The following is a 22,554-nucleotide window of genomic DNA, read 5'->3' as shown; positions in this document are numbered from 1 at the left end:
TTTGGCTCAGAACCAGGCAGTTTGGGCAATAAGTGGTGTACGTTTGTGAACTTCTTGTCGAATCCAGTTCATTTGTCTGTGTATTCTGACATTGGCCTTTCAATATATATATATATATATATATATATTCTTTAATGTCTTTTCTTACTAGTAATACGAGCTTATTCTCAACAATTAGCACCTTTCACTCAGTTAATACTAGGCAGAAATTCAATCTACATTTGGATTGCACCTCCTTGACTCTTGTGCAGAAAGACGCGCAGTAATCTCTGCATCCATTTTCAATAAGCCACCACAAGAATTCAAAAACCTGAGCAGTAATCCATGAGCTTTCAAATCTAAACTGGAGAATTTCCGCATGAGTCACTCCATCTATTCTGTCGAGGAGTTCCTTGAAAAATTAAGCTTATTTCCGTGCTATACTGTTGATTGCATTTGCATAAACGTATAACTTGTCGTCTAAATAGAAGTCATAAGCATTTTATTTTACCTATTATTTCTTTTCTATTGTAATTTAATGTACTGACACTTCCCATAAACATGGAGATTTGTGTTCAGTTTCATCCTACGGAACTAGAAGCATAAAATAAATAAATAATAGATAAAGAAATGAAGCTTGCTTTGTCCACAATTCTGTCACGAATCAGCTGTTTGTGTGCAGCAAAGCATTCTCAAGTGTTACATTACGAGTAGAGTTATTTTGTTTTAAACTATTATTGTAATGTCTATTTTCTACAGTGAATTAAACTTATTAAGTTGTTAATAAATTCATGAGTGTATCCCTATTTTATAATAATAATAATAGTAATAAACCCCTTGGAGACCCGGGAAAACAATAGGCCTCTGGTATGTTCTGCCTGTCGTAAAAGGCGACGAGAAGAACAAACCACTAATAGGGCTAACCCCCCTTTTAGTGTGATTAGTTGGTTCAGGACAGAACTAATGAAGCCTCGGACAAGCGCTGTCATGGTCGGGGACGACGCTTGAACCCTATGCCCGTCCATAATGGTAACGACACTACTAGCCACACGGAAAATGATTTAAATCCAAATAGAGGTGTTTTGTAGGATATGCTTCCTGCAACCACTCTAGAAGGAAAACAAAGACAGAGGATGAGATGGTCAGATGAAGTTAGCCGACACCTCATGTTCTGTTATTACCAAGCAACAAACTTAGGAACCAACACAACTGGATACAGATCACAAGTATACACAACATTTATTACCAGATACCCAGAATTAAAATTTTTAACAGAACAACCACTAGCTGATCAGATCCGTGTAATAATAAAAAATAACAGGATACCCCAGCCAGAATTAGAAAACATCAAACAACAAGTACGACAAATACCGGAAGAAAATAATATGCAATCAGAAGAAGAAGAAAATACAGTAATGGACTCAAACATCCCAGAGCAAACAAACAAAGAACAACACGCATCAATGAAGCAATCAGAGGAAAACGAAATCTTAAGACAGCCACCAGAACAGGCACAAATAGAACACAAAGTGACATACATGTTAGATATAGAACAAAAATTTCAGCTGACATATATAGCATACAAAGACACAAATACTGACATTAGACCATTTTTGCATAGACTACCAAATAACCCACAAGTCGAAACAACAATAACAACTATCAACACAATCATACACAACAAAATAAATGAAAATACAACTATGGAAGGGTTACAACTACTGGCTTATATAGGAGCACTCACTACACTAAATATACACACTACGCAGAGATCAGAACCAACCAACACACAGAAGAAACCGACAAAACCAGCATGGCAACACAGGCTACAGATCAGAATAGAACAACTGAGAAAAGACATCGGTCAGTTAACACAATTTATAAGAAATGAAATATCAGACAAAAAAACGAAAAAGGTTCGGTAAAATCTCACAACAAGAAGCGATAGAGCAATTAGATGAAAAGCATTGGCCAAACGACTTAGAAGATACCAAAAAGCGAAAATAGAGGGAAACAAAACCAACCATTCAACACAAACCAAAAGAAATTTTACCAGACAATAGATAACACACACATTAAAATAGACAATCCACCAAACATAACAGACATGGAACACTTCTGGAGCAACATATGGTCAAATCCGGTACAATATAACGGGCATGCACGGTGGATACAAGCAGAAACAGACACATACAAGATAATACCACAAATGCCTGAAGTGATAATTTTGCAACATGAAGTCACCCGAGCAATTAATTCTACTCACAACTAGAAAGCCCCTGGAAAAGATAAAATAGCAAGTTTCTGGCTAAAGACGTTCACCTCAACACATTCACATCTAACTAAATTATTTAACAGTTACATTGCAGGCCCATACACATTCCCTGATACACTTACACGTGGAATAACTTATCTTTAACCTAAAGATCAAGCAGCTAAATATCGCCCCATAACATGCCTACCAACAATATACAAAATAGTAACTTCAGTCATTACACAGAAATTAATGACACATACAACACAGAACAAAATTATAAATGAAGAACAAAAAGGCTGCTGCAAAGGAGCACAAGGATGTAAAGAGCAACTGATAATAGATGGAGAGGTGACATATCAAGCTAAAACTAAACAAAGGTCGCTTCACTACGCATACATTGATTACCAAAAAGCTTTTGATATTGTACCCCACTCATGGTTACTACAAATATTGGAAATAGACAAAGTAGATCTTACATTGATACAGTTCCTAAACACAGTAATGAAAAATTGGAAAACCACACTTAATATCCAAACAAATTCAAATAATATAACATCACTGCCAATACAGATAAAGTGTGGAATATACCAAGGAGACTCATTAAGTCCTTTCCGGTTCTGCCTTGTTCTGAACCCACTATCCAACATGCTAAATAATACAAATTATGGATACAATATTACTGGAACATACCAACACAAAATCACACATTTGCTATACATGGATGATCTAAAACTAGTGGCAGCAACAAATCAACAACTCATCCAATTACTAAAGATAACAGAAGTATTCAGCAATGATATAAATATGGCTTTTGGAACAGACAAATGTAAGAAAAATAGCATAGTCAGGGGAAAACACACTAAACAGGAAGATTACATATTGGATTACCACAGCGACTGCATAGAAGCGATGGAAAAAACAGATGCCTATAAATATCTAGGATACAGACAATAAATAGGAATAGATAATACAAATATTAAAGACGAACTAAAAGAAAAATATAGACAAAGACTAACAAAAATATTGGAAACAGAACTGACAGCAAGAAACAAGACAAAAGCTATAAATACTTATGTTATACCAATATTGACCTACTCATTTGGAGTAGTGAAATGGAGTAACACAGACCTAGAAACACTCAATACACTTACACGATCACAGTGCCACAAATATAGAATACATCACATACATTCAGCAACATAAAGATTCACATTAAGCAGAAAGGAAGGAGGAAGGGGATTTATCGACATAAAAAACCTACATTATGGACAGGTAGACAATTTAAGAAAATTCTGTATAGAACGAGCAGAAACTAGCAAAATACACAAAGCAATCACATATATAAATACATCGGCTACACCACTGCAATTTCATAACCACTTCTACAACCCTTTAGATCACACAACAGCAACAGATACGAAGAAAGTAAATTCGAAAAAGAAAACACTACACGGCAAGCACCCGTATCATCTAACACAGCCACACATCGATCAAGATGCATCCAACACATGATTAAGAAAAGGCAATATATACAGTGAGATGGAAAGATTCATGATTGCATTACAGGATCAAACAATAAATACCAGATATTAGAGCAAGCATATTATTAAAGATCCCAATACCACAACAGATAAAGGTGGACTTTGCAAACAACAAACAGAAACAGCAGATCACATCACAAGCGGATGTACAATACTAGCAAATACAGAATACGCCAGAAGACATGACAATGTAGCAAAAATAAAACATCAACAACTTGCCATACAACATAAACTAATAAAACAACATGTTGCCACATACAAGTATGCACCACAAAATGTACTGGAGAATGATGAATACAAATTATACTGGAACAGAACCATTATAACAGATAAAACAACACCACATAACAAACCTGACATCATACTCACCAATAAAAAGAAGAAATTAACACAACTAATCGAAATATCCATACCCAATAGAACAAATATACAGAAGAAAACAGGAGAAAAAATTGAAAAATACATCCAACTGGCTGAGGAAGTCAAGGACATGTGGCATCAGGATAAAGTTGTCATTATACCAATTATACTATCAACTACAGGAGTCAAAAATGTTCAAATGTGTGTGAAATCTTATGGGACTTAACTGCTAAGGTCATAAGTCCCTAAGCTTACACACTACTTAACCTAAATTATCCTAAGGACAAACACACACACCCATGCCGGAGGGAGGACTCGAACCTCCGCCGGGACCAGCCGCACAGCCCATGACTGCAGCGCCCCAGACCGCTCAGCTAATCCGGCGCGGCTACAGGAGTCATACCACACAATATCCACCAGTACATCAACGCAATACAGCTACATCCAAACGTATATGTACAACTACAGAAATCTGTAATTATTGATACATGTTCAATTACACAAAAGTTCCTAAATGCAATGTAACATATACCGTACAGTTAAAAGGAAGTCACGCTTGATCAAGGTCTGTGTCACTTTCCATTTTTAACCAGACATAGCGTCTGAGAAAGGAAAGAAATAATAATAATAAATGATTATACAATGATTATATATACAATGATTATCCAATAATTATATTAAGATTAACACGATTTTGAGGAGGCAGACATGTTGGTGTACGATGTTGGGTTAGGCCCATCTGCATGTACTGTGAGTAATAAGAGATTGTGGAACACTGATCTGGAACATCATTTTCATTTAAAATATATATAGACTATTAAAGGTGTTACTACACTTACCTAATGCCGCATCGAATGACACTGGGATATCTGAAACAGATTCCAAATGTGTGTCAGAATTTGTTAATTGTAGATTGCAGTAGCAAATTATAGCGTTGTAATATTAAGTACATAAAGGCCTATCCTTTGAGCTAAAAAGCCTGTGATCTTGGAACTTTGGAATAATTGGACGAAATATGGGTGAAAATCAGAAGAGACTTATTGTAAGCAGTTGTGTATTAAACTAATGTCCATCAGGGGCTTCGCTGGCGGTAAGAGAGTAGGTGGATAAAGTATTATATTAAAAAATCAAAGGAAACAGCTGTAAAATTTTTTTGACACGAGAATCAGCAGAAAGGGACCATAATGTCATACCATTTTTACATCATCCATTGTTTTTATTAACAATGAAAAGTTTTTTAATTCGATAAGTGTGCGTTAAAATATTTATGTAGCAAGAACTCTGGCTTTAAAATTAACAGCTTTGTTTGGACACAATAATGCCAGTTTTAAAAGCAACAAAAATGTATCAACAATTTTATAATTACATATAACCGAAACAGATGCAACTGAAAATAAATGTAAATCAAATCAAGGAGAAATTTTCATTAGTGGACATTGTGTAATTTTTTATTTAGAGGTATTAGCAACAGAAAAAAATTCTATTGCTATGAGTAAACTGTATATCAAACCACTGTCTTCGCCTGCTATTATCCAAAAAGAAATTATTAACCGTACAGAAAACGTACATTCTTGCGTAACCTTACAAATATCTGGCACAGAAATCATAGAATGGCGCAATTGTAACTGAGGGAAATGTATATGGCAAATTGTATAATGTTCTTAATTAGAACAGATTGATAGATAATAGACAAAATGATTTCAGGTGAAACTAGTCAGCGGAAAAAATTGTCTGTATTTGTGACACGCAGTAGAGAACAGAGATAAACAATACTTTTCATGATATAGGAGCCTTAGTTATATGTCCCACCTAGCTCTGCATGAAGCCATTCGTTAAATTACATATTTATAAATGATATGCCAAATAGGCTTTTAGTAATTGATAACAGAGTTTGCAATGCAGAATACAGTGGAAATATACTAAAGCGCCAAAGAAACTGGTATAGGCATCCGTATTCAAATACAAAGCTACGTAAACAGGCAGAATACGGCGCTGCGGTCGACAACGCCTATATATGTTAGAACGGTTACTACTCATACAATGGCAGATTATCAAGATTTAAGTGAGTTTGGAAGTGGTGTTATAGTCGGAGCACGAGTGATAGGAGACAGCATCGCCGACGTAGCGATGAAGTGAGGATTTTCCGTACGATCATTTCACGAGTGTGCCGTGAATATCAGGAATCCTGTAAAACATCAAATCTTCGACATCGATGCGGCCAGAAAAAGGTCCTGCAAGAACGGGACCAATGGCGACTCAAGAGAAACGTTTAACGTGACAGAAGTGCAACCCTTACGCAAATTGCTGCAGATCTGAATGCTGGGCCGTGAACAAGTGTCAGATTGCGAACCATTCAACGAAACATCATCGATATGGGCTTTCGGAGCCAAAGGCTCACTCGTGTACCCTTGATGACTGTACGACACAAAGCTTTAAGCCTCGCCTGGGCCTGTCACAATCGACAATGGACTGTTGATGACTGGAAACATGTTGAGTGATCGGACAAGACTCTTTTCAAATTGTATCGAGCGGATGGAAGTGTACGGGTATGGAGACAGCCTCATGAATCCTTGGACCCTGCATGCCAGCAGGGGACTGTTCAAGATGGTGGAGGCTCTGTAGTGGTGTGGGGCGTGTGCAGTTGGAGTGATATGGACCCCTGATACGTCTAGACACGACTCTGCCAGCCAGCTTGTCTCCGTCTTGCAGTCCAGGTGTCAGGGAGTTGTTCCCCTGGAAGACGACGGATTCGTGCCTTCCCATCGGCATGATGAAGAAGGTATCGGGATTCATCAGACCAATTAACGCTCTGTCACTGCACCAACGTCCAGTGCCGATGGTCACGTATCCATTTCAGTCGTAGTTGACAATGTCGTGGTGTAAACATTGGCACATGCATGGGTCGTCGGCTGCGGAGGCCCATCTCTACCAGTGTTAGGTGCACTGTGTGTTCAGACACACTTGTACATTGCCCACCATTAAAGTTTGGTGTTATTTCGGTCACAGTTTGCCTCCTGTCTCTTTTTACCACTCTGCTCAACCTACAACGTCCGACATCTATAATGAGGGATGACCGCCCAACCTTACGACGTTTTGATGTGGTTTGACCTTGGTTTCGCCATGTGTTGAAGGCACTCACCACAGCACTCCTCTAACACCCAACGAGTCGTGCAGTTGCTGAAGCGTTCGTGCCGAGCCTAAGGGCCATCAGAATCTGCCCTTGGTCAACCTCATAGATAGCGTACTATTCCTTCGAAGTAAAACATTGTGTAATTATCTGACATTATTTCACCACTATCTGCCTGTTTCACATCACTTAAACCAATTACATCAGATGAATTCTCAATTGCGAATAGTGACTACCATCAGCTATAGAATGGAATGACGGCAGTGAAAATCTGTGCAGGACCTGGACTCGAACCCGGTAATCCCGCTTATCGCGAGCGGTCGCCTTACCATTTGGCTATCCGTGCACCACTCACGGCCAGACCGAAACTTCCATATGTCATCAACCATACGTCTGCGATCTGTACTCGCGCATTCCCAGACAGATCAGACGTAATCGCGATAAGCGGGATTACCGGGTTCGAGTCCAGGTCCGGCACAGATTTTCACTGCCGTCATTCCATTCTATAGCTGATGGTAGTCATTATTCGCAATTGAGAATTCATCTGATGTGTTTCGTAACGGCTGTGGTCGCCGCAGTCAGCAGAATAACACAGGCACTGCAATCTCGTATAAACCAATTATGTTCACTCCAGGTTTGTCCATTTCTCTCCTCAGATTTTCCAGTTTTCCTGCTCTTTGAAATGGTCTTACGTTCAGTATGCTGATCCTGATTTGATGACACTCCCTGAAGTAATAGCCACCTGGAGATCCGAATGGGGGAGCAGTAACACCTCGGAAATTTTTTACTCCAGGTGCGGCCATCAGTATTCGCCATCTTCCAACGTACAGTAAATGCAATAATGTGATCGTCTTTCCAATTCCTTTACACGTTGCAGAATCACGGCCGAAGAACCAGACTATGACTGGTTTCGCTTATGAACATCGATATTGGTCGAGGACAGGGCTCGCCGCAGCAAAGGCGGTGATTAACGGGAGCAGACCACACACAGCAGCAGGCTGGCCTGCTACCGAACACTCACGTTCAGAAAAAACAGAACACCTTGAATAACTAGAGACAGGACGTTCATATTCACCCGACATGTATATTAGGATATTCTGCAGAAACGATATAATCATTTAAACCATGTCGGCCCGCGGTTCAAGGTCAACATCGATATCGTGGGGCAACACCACCTATCGGTAGAGTGTGCCTGCGGCTGTAGTTGTCGTTATAAACCGAAGGTAACGGGTCAGTGTAATTTGAGAAGACGTGCAGGATGCCTCGCAAATTGAATGCACGAACCGTACCTTCAAATCAATGAGTTTGAAAGAGGGTGCATTTTTGGCATGAGGGAATGTGATGCATCCATCCGGGAAATTGCTGCTCGTGTTTCTGCAGAACAAGGGAGGGGGGTCGAGAATGGTTCACGGAAGGCCGTAAAACACGACAAGACGGCTCAGATCGCACCACCCAGATTAATCCCCCCCCCCCCCCCCCCCCGCCCCGTGCCCCGTTGTGACGGTACGTCACATAAATATTGACGTTTTTGTCGGTTGTAAACCGTAGTTAACGTATTTTATGAATATAATTAGTATAAAAGATACAGTTAATGTTCTTGAAACAACTGATATGCAGCGATAATTTAAGAGTAGCATCTTTATTTAATGTCTATGAAAATAAAAAAAAGGATCGAAAGAGACGCGATTGTACGGCGGAGGAGGAAGGACGTACTTTATGGTACATACACTGTTTTGTTTCGCGATACGGAAGGCAGCCAATGAGCAGCTACACATATTTTATGTAAGTTATTCTGTATTCTACTAAAATAAACTTATTATTATTATCACAAAATGAATTTCTTTGTAGTAGTTGTCACCTCAAATGCTCACAGTGGCTAATTATTTTTAATAAGCATTTCTTCATTAATTTGCGCTGCGGGAAGCTCATCTTCCGATGCAGCCTCTGGTCGGCCATTACGCGCCGAAGTATTAATTCATTTTTCAGTAACTGTAAATGCGAGAGATTTCGTTGTAAGAAACATTTTAAATTGCAACAGATAATTAATTTACGTTAAAACTCATTTTTATATTATACAGATTCCATGAGTTCAGTAAGTTTTTTCTTTGCCGCTCCACGGCAACAATCGAAATTCTCTCGAGCCTTGCTTTGCAATCAATAAATAGATATTAACAAAATTACATTCAATTCAGTTTGCGGCAACTATATTTTAGTCATCACGTTCAACATCTAAAGTTGGTACATGAATAACAGCTGCCCTTCAAGAACCCGTTTCATGTTTACTTATGCACGTACGTAAAAGTGATAACAAAAGATAATATCCCTGAGAGAAAGAATCATGCTCTAACTAAAGAAAAATTAATGTTGATAAATTAAAAATATATTATATATAAATATATATATATAATTTTTAATATAATATCGTAACAAATGGCGCCGACGTAACACCGTGAAGATCGACACCTCTTCCGAATGGCATTGCAGGACACATCTGCTTTCTTCTCGGCTCTGGCACAAAAGTGGAACACATCTTACACTATCAGGACTGACAGTCCATTGCTGTTTATTACGGCAATGGTAACGTGCGCGTCATCCGCATCTCCGCCTACCTTTGACGAATGCGCAGAAACATGCTAGACAGCAATGGTGTATGAAACGACGTCACTGGAGACAGGAATGGCATCAGATAGTGTTTTCGGACGAATACAGGTTCTGTTTCTTGGGAAACGAAGGCCGCATTTTGGTTCACCGCAGACAGGGGGAGCGGCATCTCAGTGACTACATTCGCACAAGACATACAGCGCCAACTCAGTCTCTTATGACGTGGTATGCTGTTGCTGCACGAACATGTGCCCTCTTGATGTCACAGTATGTTAGCGTTTCGCCCTGGCCCGCCAGATCACGAGACTTGCCGCCAATCAAATATGTATGGGACATGGTGAAATGACAGGTGCAGTGCTGTGACCCAATGCCAACCACACAGCTGAACTTTGGAACCAGGTGAATCCAGCATGGATGACTGTACCACAGGGTGCCATTTGCGCCTCATATGCGTCGATGTCATCACACTTGGAACAAGTTATCGTGGCTCATGGCAGACCCTTTGACTGTTAGGCAACAGGACACATGCTGACCCGTGGCGACTGAAATGCTAATCATTTGTGCGGAACATAATAGTGTACGTATCCTGTGAATACGAACGTCCTATCTCTAGACGTCCAAGGTGCTCTGTTTTCTTCTGAATGCGAGTGTATAACAAGCGGAAAAATACTCCTATACTCGCACCAAATATGCGAATACGTTCCTGTTTATTCAAAAGACTCTGATTGGAAATTGGGGTACCAGCTGTCTCATTCTACCTTCCTCAGCACCCGTAAAATTTTCCCAAAAATTGTGGCAGGCGAACACATTCGCGCTTTTTTTTGCTATATCATACTGCTACTATGTCATTCTTTGCACTGCTGCTGCCTCTTCCCACTGTCACTCTCTCTCTCTCACACCTCCTCGTTGTCACTGTCACATACTCTGTCTCTGGCTCTCTCCCACTTCCACTTTCTCCTTCTCTTTATGCCTCTTCCAACGGTATTGTCTTCTTTAACCATTTGCTAGCACTTTTGATATGTTCATTATTTTGACTGCGGTCTTGGCGACCACGACAGTTCACTACTGTAAGAAAATGAAGCGCCTACAGCCGTCTTTATGATCTTTTTTATTGTGTAGCTACCTGTTTTGGCGCTTCAGTGCGCCATCTTCAGGCCTTAGTTGGCCTTAGTTGATGCTGAAGGGGTTATCACGATTCATAGATATGCTGCGTCAGTTGTCAACATAACTGATTTACGCTAACTGTAACTGTGATGTCAGCATTCCATCCATCACCTGCCAACTGACTGGAAAACCATCCAAAATACATCCACAGAAAGTGTCAGCGGATTCCATGTGGTATACCATAGAAAATATAACAGAATATACAACAAATATATACAACATAATATACAACAGAATATACCATCCAAATACAACATCCAACGATACCATGTGGTATTCGCTGACATTTATCTATGGTTGTTGTATTTTAAATGGTTCTCCAGTAGATGGTTGGAGTGCTGGCATCACAGTTACAGATAGTCAGCGCAAACCAGTTATGTTGGCCACTGACGCAGCGTATATATGGATCGTGATAATCCCTTCAGCATCAACTAAGGTCTGAATGATGCGTACTGAAGCCGAAACTGGTAGCTACAGGATAAATAAGATCACAAGGATGGCTGTAGGTGTTTCATTTTCTTACAATTTTCTAACACTGTTCTGTCACAGTCAACTATGTTCTACTGCCATTGTGTCCCTTTTCTCTGTCACAGACGCAGCCATTGGCTCCTTCGCTCTTTCAGTACCTCAACCACTGTCTGCTATCTTCCAGTATTTATTACTTCTGCGTGTCTTTCCTACTGTTACTGTCTCCTTCTCTCTCAACATAAAAAAGCGACAAAATATTCGCACGGCATAATGCTTGAGAAAATGTTTTAAGTTGATGAGGCAGACAGAATAAAGCAATTAGTACCCACTTTCAGTCTGTCTTTTAAGCAGGAGCATACAACCTTTTCTGTGCTCCGATAGGATCATTTTTCCGCGGGTTCCCTTCTTCTTCATCACCAATTAAAAATTATAGTCTTTGACGTACCTCTCGTTTGAATATGGTTACTTTTATCAGATCACCAGAGGTTTAGCTTTCGGAAAGGTAGTTTTCTTTTTAGTTCCAAAAATGCTGATTACGTCACGAAGACTTAAGATACTGGCCTTGCAATCCGAGAGAAGAACTATACATGAGCACCGAAAAATTTTCGGTTTTCGTGTTGCAGCTAATTTTTACGAGAATTAGGATGCATTATTTACTTACAAGGGGAGGCCACGACATTGTGATCTAATTTACTGTGTAGCTACCAGTTTCGGTGCTTCAGTGCGCTATCTTCAGGCCTTAGTTGATGTTGAAGGGGTTATCATGATTCATGTATACGCTGCGTCAGTTGCCAACATAACTGTTTTACGCTACCTGTAACTGTGATGTCAGCACTCCAACGTCAACTGCCAACTGACTGGAAAACCATCCAAAATACATCCGAAAAAAGTGTCAGCGGATACCATGTGGTATACCATAGAAAATATAACAGAATATACAACAAATATATACAACATAATACACAACAGAATATACCATCAAAAATACAACTCCAGATATACCACGTGGTATTCGCTGACATTTATCTTTGGTTGTGGCAACGGGTGCTACTGCTTCGTGATAACTAACGTTACCATATCGCAAATGTCGTAACGCAGGTGTTACGCCAACTCTAGTGGTAGGCACTAAAGCAACAGCCCTATAGTCCTGATCTCTCTCCATGCGACTACCATGCCTTCGGTCGCTTAAAAATGACCTCGAAGTGTTGACGATTCCTGTCGGAAGACGATGTACAGCAGACAGTTACGGAGCTCTTCACGCAGCAATTTACCAAACGGACTGGTTGGCATAGCGACCCTAGAGTGTACGGTCTTTGAACAGAAACTTGTTAATCGTTCCTTATAACAGTCAGCTGCCTGAGGCGTGGTGGGCTGCACTCGGCGGCGCCTCCGACGAAAAAAAGGCCTGCCAGCAAATACGTGACGTCATGCTTAGCGGTCCACGTAAACCGCAACATAAGTGAGGGCTGTTGACCGTGGTCACTAGGCTGCGGGATACCTCAAGGAAATTGCGATGGTGCGTTTAATTCTTGCGCTTTTATTCTTCATTACCAATGAAAAACTAAAGTTTTTGACATACCTCTCGTTTGAATGTGGTTATTTTCATCAGATCAGCAGAGATCTAGCTTTCTGAAAGGTAGTTTTTAGTTCGAAAAATGCTGATTACGTCACGAAGACTTAAGATACTGGCCTTGCAATCCGAGAGGAGAACTATACATGAGCACCGAAAAATTTTCGGTTTTCGTGTTGCAGCTAATTTGTACGAGAATTTGGATGCATTATTCACTTACAAGGGGAGGCCATGACACAGAGATCAAGGATTTACTTCAGACTTTGTACACCTTTAGTAGGCCATTAAAACAACATAATGTGCAAGTATAACTGTGCACTACTCTGGCTATTCATAGAAAATCTGAAAGGAAGTACGACGTGTCTGAAAACTGAGTTAATGGATCAATGTTGAAACTGAACAAGCTTCAGGGGACGTCCGCCCCGAACAAACAGAATGAACGATAATGAACAAAATGAGGTTAAAAAAAGTGATTAGTGCTCAAGGTTCATAAGATGATCGTGTATGAGGCGACGGTTCGACTTCCGTTCAAGCATAATTACCAATCGATTACTTTTCATCACTGGTCATATTATTTAATTTATGTGACATTTGAGACGTAATGTAATGAAAAGGAAAACCACTTGGATTTGCATTAAGTATTTGCATGAAGTTTCAATTTATGTTTTCCGTGTCTGTATGACAAATAATATCCTGCAAAGTGTGATGTCGAGAGCACATACGACAAGTGATTGTACATTACTCTTGTGGTCTGTCACATTGAGACTTACTATATTACTGATTGCGAATAACTCCATTCGCATCCTTATTTATCGAGGTTTGACTTGGGCGATCCAAGCCTGACCCTCGTCGTTGAAAATTTAACTAAAAATAGTAAGTAGCCAAGTAAAATACGAATTTAACTATAACTTCATGAAAATTCATGTTTTTTTTCCTCACATAAATTAAATCAAGTGATCAGTGATGAAGAAAAAATAGATCAAAAGAAGCGTTTGCGGGGTTCATTACGTCATTATGTAATTATTTAACTGTCGGCGACAGTGCATGGGAATTTACTTTGCAATAACAAAATAAAAAATAAAATCTATAGCTGTAAAAAAGTAAAACTAAAGCCGAATATGAGAGCGATACCAAAACTTAGACGTCGGACACTAGTAAGGATCGAACCCGAACCAAGGCTCACCATTCACGTGCACTATCTACGCTATGAGAATAACTTATAGGGTTATTTTACACATAAGCCCCCTTGTCAGTAAAGAAGAAAGAATATCACATGTGAAATACTCTGTGTCAATTATCAAATTACGGATGAATTTATGTAATGTTCACACAAGTAAGCTTTATGCAAATTAAATGTTTGATGTTCAAAAGCATTCAGAGACGGTTTGTATATTAATTTCTTCCCTTAGAACTAATGCGTTCTCCACGCCCCGCTTGCTGTTAGCGAATTCCAACCACTTTTTTTATATCATTTTGTTCGTTGCATTTGTTCGTGGCGGACGTCCCATAACACCCGTTGAAGTTCACTGTTGATCCGTTCACTCAGTTTCTTCATTACAGATGGCAGTTAACCGTCTGACTGAACACGCTGAGCTACTGTGCCGCCAAACCACTTGACCACAATGACCTCTTGCTGCTGGAACATCCGCATAAATACATCACTTTCATAGTAGACGCATAAGACTTTTCTTGAGATTTTCTCGGAATTGCAACAGTAGTATACCTTATTATTTGCGCATTATGTTGTTTTGATAGCCTATTATAGGTTTACAAAGTCTAAAGTAACTGCGTGATCCCAACGTCGTGGCATGTCCTTGTTAGAATAGGTATCACAAGTGCGGCAGTAGAAGTATTGACAATATCTTTGTTTGGACTTTACGGCTTGACATTCAACAGTCTTTTTAGGATATCACGAAATACATGGAAGGTAGTAAGCAAAGCGAGCCAAGCAATTAAAACAAAGTTTATGTCATACTACGGCCAAATGCTTCAGATGTTTCTCGCAGCTGTCGTCTCAACTTGCCACTCTGGCGGGCCACGTGGGCTAGCCTGCAAGCGCAAGGCGCGAGTTAAATAGGCCTAAAACTGCATCCTACTCGACTCTAACCAACATCAACATCTGCACATGAGGCCGAAGTCTACTACTGGACACTGACAGCTGTTGCGAAAGAAACACGATATCCTTTGGACAAGCAACAATACCAGTTTCCTGTTACACTTGTATCTTATTTCTGCTAGCAAGTAGTTCATGCGTATGGTACTCACATTTATGACGGAATGAGAACGTACGGTGCGGCATGAGTTGCGGCCTGCTCTGTGGGAACGAATGCATTGCGTGAAGCCCAGGAGGCGGCGGTGGTCCTTGGAAGGAAACCGGAGCATACGCTGCTACAACACAACAATACAACGCATGTTCCACTGCAACAAGTGCTGACACCTTGCGTCATAGGCAAGAGAGCTTTAGTACAGCGTGGCCAATAAGAACCACGACTATTTCTGTTGGGATTAAAGATAAGGAAGGTCTCAATGTCTAGTTTATGTTGCAGCAGCACCATAGCACTGCGCCCGTGAGATTCTTAACCTTAATTAGCGGCATTAGTAAAAAATGATTTGTTTAAAGTTTGAGTGATGGTGGGACTGTGTTACTTGGTCTGTATTGAATTACAATCTAAATTATTTAACGAGGATGAGATAAAAAGTTTTTGGTCTGGAATGGCTGAATCAGCTCACGAAGCAAAATGGAAGCTTCGTCAGAGAGGTTGTCTAGATTTTTCTTCATGAAGTCAGACGTACCTAAAGGCCATTATGTAATTATTTAACTGTCGGCTACAGTGCACGGGAATTTACTTTGCAATAAAAAATAAAAACTATAACTGTAAAAAAAATAAAACTAATGAATAAGAGAGCGGTACCAAAACTTAGACGTGGAACACTAGTAAGGATCGAATCCGAACGAAGGGCTCACCATTCACATGCACTATCATCTGGTGGTGTGCGTACTGTAAGACCTTCAGTACACACACCATCAGATTATTTGACTTGTCACTCTAACGAAGTAGGCGAGTATCAGCAATATGTCTCGTGGTCTTATTGTGGCATGTTTATCTTCTGCCGTTAGGTCAGACGATAGAAATGCCACTTGCACGTTTAGAGTAGCAGATTGATGGTGACCAAAATTGACAATCTGAAGTTCCTTTGGTATTGGTACGTTAATCGTATTCTCACATATATCTCTGATACTTGACAAAAGTGTCTATACATTTATCTTCATGGCTATGTACAGGAATATGGTATTCTTATTAGGCGCAGACTGAAACTTGACTATAAACTGGTACAGACAAATGCAGACTGGTACAGACTGGTGCAGGCAAATGCAGACTGACAAATCGGAGGTCTGTACACTTGTTATAATACCTCGCACATTCATGTCTCACTGCGCGAGTGTGATCCGCGAGGAGAAAAGGTTCTACATTAGCAGCAATCTCATTTGGTCCATCTCTATGGCAGCGCCATCTCGTAGTGTGGAGACGGACGAGCGCTGCGCCTGCACTGTTGTGCTTAGCGGGGCGCGCTCTAGTCGGAAAGGTGTGTACGCTGACTATGCGGAACTATGTACACAACACATCCACGCTATGAGAACAACTTATAGGGTTATTTTACACATAGGCCCCTTGTCAGTAAAGAAGAATGAATATCACATGTGAAATACTCTGTGTCAATTATCAAATTACGCATGAATTATGTAATGTTCACACAAGTAAGCTTTATGCAAATTAAATATTTGATGTTCAAAAGCGTTCAGAAACGGTTTGTATATTGTTAATTTCTTCCCTTCGTAACCTAGACATGAGCTAGGATATTCGTAAGTCCACTATATGCTCTCATTATCTGGAATAATGACTGTTATATGAATTTAACTGATTTAATTTCAGTAAGAACTAAATCAATAAGCCTTTCCTGTCAAGTAAAATAACAGATAATAACGTTTAACCGTTCAAACTAAGTTCAGATCGGTAGTTTCATGACGGAACGATCTAGTGTTTCAGTGAGATATCGTTAATTGTTAGATTGTTTAAACTGACCACTCATTTTCCGACAGTCTTGTCCTTTAAAGTAATTTTCTCTTGTGTGCAGTAAGATTAATTAACTTATAAGGTCAAGAAACATCTTATGTGCCGCCAACCACCATTGCACTTTTGGATTTACAAAATATGAAACTACGTATACTAAAAAAATTAGTTTTACAGGAAAAGTATTCAAAATTAAATGCTTTCATCATCCTGTACCGAATAACAGACAGTTCCATAATTGATGAAGTGCTTCATTTCGAGAAATATCTTGTATTTCCTAAGACATAATGCAAAGGTAAGCAAGCCGCGATAGGAACGCTTCAAACTGAACACTAACTGTATCTGGTGGACCACTTGAGTTTGCGGGCGCGACGGCGTCATTGCATAAATCCAAAGTTAATTAACTCGGGAACGGCGCAACGTATCGACTTTTTTTCTAAAAAGTTATTTCTAAGCGTAACCTACCTGGCAACAAGCTTACAAGCTTTTCAGATTGTTTCTGACATCCTGCACAGGGAAATCTTCCTACCTTATAACTTTGACATGTCATATGGTGTAATGAGGGCTTAGCATAGAGCACTGAAGAACCACAGCGGTAGTAGGGAGTTGGGGTTACGAGGACACTTTTGAAATCGAATTTATATGCAAATTATTTAAGTTGATCAATTAATCGCCCCCCACTCCCGACCACACCCGCCCAACCCCGTCCTTGACCATGCCCACCCCCTGGATGACATCACATGTTTTTCTCAGCCTGCACGTCGGTCCCTGCCTCTCTCCATCCGCCTCCCATCCCTCACCCCCCCCCCCATACCCCATCCTACCCTATCGGCGGAAATTTTGAATTTTGGTGGAAATTTTGAATTTTGGTGGTAATTTCGAATTTTGGTGGTAATTTCGAATTTTGGCGGAAATTTCGTTGTCCCATGGCTGTGCTGAAAATCCACCCCATCCCCCACCTGGGAACTGACGGGAAATTAAAATTGGTGGTGACCTTTCCGGCACTCGAACCCTGGTCGTCCTGGGTGGAAAGCCCAAGTGCACCCCCCATAATACAATTGAACCACCACTGGCTAGAGAGGAAGGTTAGATTATTGTAATTTATTTAATTTGGTCGGGAAACTGACCCACTACACAATTCATCACAAAGAATGGGCCTAATTACACAACCATATGCATAGCGCTACACAAGGACGGCATAAAAGCGAAATACATGTAAAAAATTGGCGACACCTTACAACTGGTGTTATCTTGCTGGGAAAAAATTTCGGAATGCCACTCGAAAATAGAGACAGACGCACTCAAACCCTACCCTTAACCCACAAGCTGGCAGGAAAAAGGCAGGGGATTGAGGTAGTAACGTTGTTCTTTTTAGTGGGAAATACGTTCAACTGACGAGGCGCTGGTTTTCGACAGAGAGGACTTTAAAAAGTATATTACCTGTAAGCAAACAGTACCTATCGCTGCTTGACGTCAGATTTCGCTACAGATAGATGCCTGGTCAAAACCCCACCTGCCCAGGTAATCGAACCCAATAACCCCTATCACAACTGATGAAAAAAATTGCGTCACAGCTCGAATTACACTTCGAAATTGTCATGAAAAAACCAGCATTCGTAATCAACGGATCATAATGCAGCATATGTACTGGGAAAATCGTCGTCCTAAAAGACTACAAAGGGATTGGTAGTTGAACGTGCATTCTCTTCAATGTACAACCACAAACTGCCAGAAACCGTGGCCCTCTCCCCTCCCTCCCTCCCTCCCCCATCCTGCCTTCCACCATCCACCGATTTACATGGAGATCACATGCTTCTTCAAATGGTCGGCTACTCCTCCTACCATCTTGCAGCGCATGGACAGCCCGCTGTCCACCCTCTGCTGTTTTTCTGCCGAGCCCTCTATGGCCGCAGGCCTCATCAGGCCTTTTGCGTTCCGTAGCGATATGCAGTATGCCTTGACGCAACGCTCCTAGGGAGCGCAAAAGGGAAATTTCTTAGCATACCTACCCCCCCCCCCCTCCCCCCAACCAGAGAACCTTCCAGAAGGCTATTTCAGAAGACAGCTGCTTGCGAAACAGGAAGGCCCTGCCGCCTAAAGCGAGCGCTGCCTAACACCGGCATCCCTCAGAACAGTGATAAATGACTGCTATCCCGCTATCCCGACCGAGGGAGATCTGCGGCCTGTTAGGGAACTCGCCCGTAGCAGCCTGCCGTTCTGTGCTTGACTATTTAATATCAATGCAACTCCTGTAATAAGCAAGTATTAAAAAAGGAACGTGCAATCGCGGCCATAATAAACGTTCTCTTTCCACGAAAATAGGCAAAGTTCTTTTTCTTTTAGTTTTATGAGCAAAATCGGTACAGTTTTTACGTTCGGCTCCAGATTACAATTCGCGTCTCATTATTTTGTGCCATCCAGCGAAGTGTACCGTCACCAATTACAGATGATCAGCAAAGACATATCCACCATGTGTAAAATCAGGAAGAAAACTTCGACTATTTTGCTGGGAAAATTACCAATCACCGCACAATGTCCTCATTATCTCTAAACAGTCATTGAAGTAAAGAAAAAGCGAGGATTTAAACAAAAAAAAATCTATTTTAATCTAATTCTATCAGCTTGTTGAACAAATTACACGACCTAAGAGCGTATCTCGCTTTCAGTGTCTGTAAATAAACTGTCGTACACGCGTGTGTTACAACCATTTCAGACAATCTTTCACGCTATTGGCACACATGTCGGAAAAAAGCTCATTCATTTTACATTTGATGACAACAAGCTATAGTTCAAGAAAATGTAGCTGTTTGTACACTATGACCAGTCCCCTTTTACCAATGCGACGCTATATCATACTAGCATTTACGAAACAAATCGTGAGAGCCTGTCTCGCCCTGTGTAGGTGGGAGTATGAAATTTCGTTGAAAGATATTGCTGCAATGGTAAAGAAAGAAACACCAGTCAAGAATCATGCCCTAGTCATCTCTTCCACCGCCGGCCGGTGTGGCCGAGCAGTTCTAGTCGCTTCAGCCTGGAACCACGCGACCGCTACGGTGGCATGGATGTGTGTGATGTCCTTAGGTTCGTTAGGTTTAAGTAGTTCTAAGTTCTAGGGGACTGATGACCTCCGATGTTAAGTCCTATAGTGCTCAGAGCCATTTGAACCATCTCTTCGATCCGTCAGGTGGCAAGTCATTGATGTCGATTTGATAGGCTACGTAATTAAATTGATCATGAGAGTCAGTTTGCATTGCGAGTATTTTTTTTCAGGAACACTATTGGAAAATGGTATCTGAAGCTGAGGGATTCTGCAGCCCACAACAAACATTCTGCATAAGGAGCGCGCTATTAAAAACGTGATCATAATGCCTATGTTACCATCACCCTGCATAAAAAAGTGGTCTTGAGTCTACAGTCACACACGGACCGCTGATAGTGTTAACGCTTTCTGGTAGAGATGCTGTCCGCAATTTGGAATCAGATCTATCCATTTAACCACTTATTTGTGTTGGATCCTGTAGAGACTTCTTTTAATGGTTACAGCCACTGGTGAATCACATTCGCGCCACTCTCATATCTCGAAACGAGTCACCATTTTTCGAACCTAGCTGCTGAGGATCCCATACACCAAGAACCCCAGCGCTGTTTTTTAGACAGTCACTCTGCATTTGTAACTGCTCCTAAGTCCCTGCCCCGCGCTCCCTGCAGCTTCGTCCGTGTGATCGGATCTGAAGTCGGCCAGCGCTCTATCTAAGACCTTCTGCACCCTGTGGGGAAACGGGACGAGCTGAGTTAATGCGACATGAGAGCGTTTTGACCACTTGGTGGAATTGGAAACATATCGTAGCTCTGACAACCGTGTACAGCGTGTAAGGCCAGAGCAAAACGAAGATTTCCCCTTCAACACGAATTAATAGAAGAGACAGTGCGAGCAGTTACAGTGGTGTTTCTTCTTGGGAAATTTAGGAAGGCTCCACATCATACATGGCATGGAAGAAGGACAAAGATTTTTCTACAGCATTGCAACACATCGCCAAACTACATACACGTACTGCCAAAAAAAAGATATGGTTCAAATGGCTCTAAGCACTACGGGACTTAACATCTGAGGTCATCAGTCCCCTAGACTTACAGCTACTTAAACCTAACTAGCCTAAGGACATCACACACATCCATGCCTGAGGCAGGATTCGAACCTGCGACTGTAGCAGCAGCGCAGTTCCGGACTAAAGAGCCTAGGACCGCTCGGCCACAGCGGCCGGCTACTGCAATCCGAAGGACATCTACATCTACATTTATACTCCGGAAGCCACCCAACGGTGTGTGGCGGAGGACACTTTACGTACCACGGTCATTACCTCCCTGTTCTGTTCCAGTCGCGTATGGTTCGCGGGAAGAACGACTGTCTGGAAGCCTCGGTACGCGCTCTAATCTCTCTAATTTTACATTCGTGATCTCCTCGGGAGGTATAAGTAGGGGGAAGCAATATATTCGATACCTCATCCAGAAACGCACCCTCTCGAAACCTGGCGAGCAAGCTACACCGCGATGAAGAGCGCCTCTCTTGCAGAGTCTGCCACTTGAGTTTGTTAAACATCTCCGTAACGTTATCACGGTTACCAAATAACCCTGTAACGAAACGCGCCGCTCTTCTTTGGATCTTCTCTATCTCCTCCGTCAAGCCGATCTGGTACGGATCCCACACTGATGAGCAATACTCAAGTATAGGTCGAACGAGTGTTTTGTAAGCCAACTCCTTTGTTGATGGACTACATTTTCTAAGGACTCTCCCAATGAATCTCAACCTGGTACCCGCCTTACCAACAATTAATTTTATATGATCATTCCACTTCAAATCGTTCTGCACCCATACTCCCAGATATTTTACAGAAGTAACTGCTACCAGTGTTTTTCCGCTATCATCTAATCATACAATAAAGGATCCTTCTTTCTATGTATTCGCAATACATTACATTTGTCTATGTTAAGGGTCAGTTGCCACTCCCTGCACCAAGTGCCTATCCGCTGCAGATCTTCCTGCATTTCACTATAATTTCCTAATGCTGCAACTTCTCTGTATACTACAGCATCATCCGCGAAAAGCCGCATGGAACTTCCGACACTATCTACTAGGTCATTTATATATATTGTGAAAAGCAATGGTCCCATAACACTCCCCTGTGGCACGCCAGAGGTTACTTTAACGTCTCTAGACGTCTCCTCATTGATAACAACATGCTGTGTTCTGTTTGCTAGAAACTCTTCAATCCAACCACACAGCTGGTCTGATATTCGGTAGGCTCTTACTTTGTTTATCAGGCGACAGTGCGGAACTGTATCGAACGCCTTCCGGAAATCAAGGAAAATAGCATCTAACTGGGAGCCCGTATTTAATATTTTCTGGGTCTCATGAACAA

The 22,554-nt window shown here is 41.1% G+C and overlaps 1 protein-coding gene across 7 annotated transcripts in view; it reads right to left on the bottom strand.

Moving 5' to 3' along the window:
- LOC126466754 (inter-alpha-trypsin inhibitor heavy chain H4-like) overlaps positions 1–22,554 on the bottom strand; it is a 207,579-nt gene that overhangs the window by 52,410 nt on the left and 132,615 nt on the right. Inside the window, exons 12-13 of one of the 7 annotated variants that reach the window (XM_050096405.1) lie at positions 15,333–15,455; positions 4,977–5,006 (exon numbers count right to left, since the gene is read on the bottom strand). In XM_050096405.1, the coding sequence (XP_049952362.1) occupies positions 4,977–5,006; positions 15,333–15,455 (153 nt within the window). The remainder of the gene's footprint in view (positions 1–4,976; positions 5,007–15,332; positions 15,456–22,554) is intronic. The other 6 variants (XM_050096408.1, XM_050096407.1, XM_050096409.1 and 3 more) reach the window with 6 other exon arrangements.

This window comes from Schistocerca serialis, chromosome 1 (genome assembly GCF_023864345.2).
Source record: "Schistocerca serialis cubense isolate TAMUIC-IGC-003099 chromosome 1, iqSchSeri2.2, whole genome shotgun sequence".
NCBI classification, from domain to species: Eukaryota; Metazoa; Arthropoda; class Insecta; order Orthoptera; family Acrididae; genus Schistocerca; species Schistocerca serialis.
This window is presented reverse-complemented; position numbering and strand designations above follow the sequence as displayed.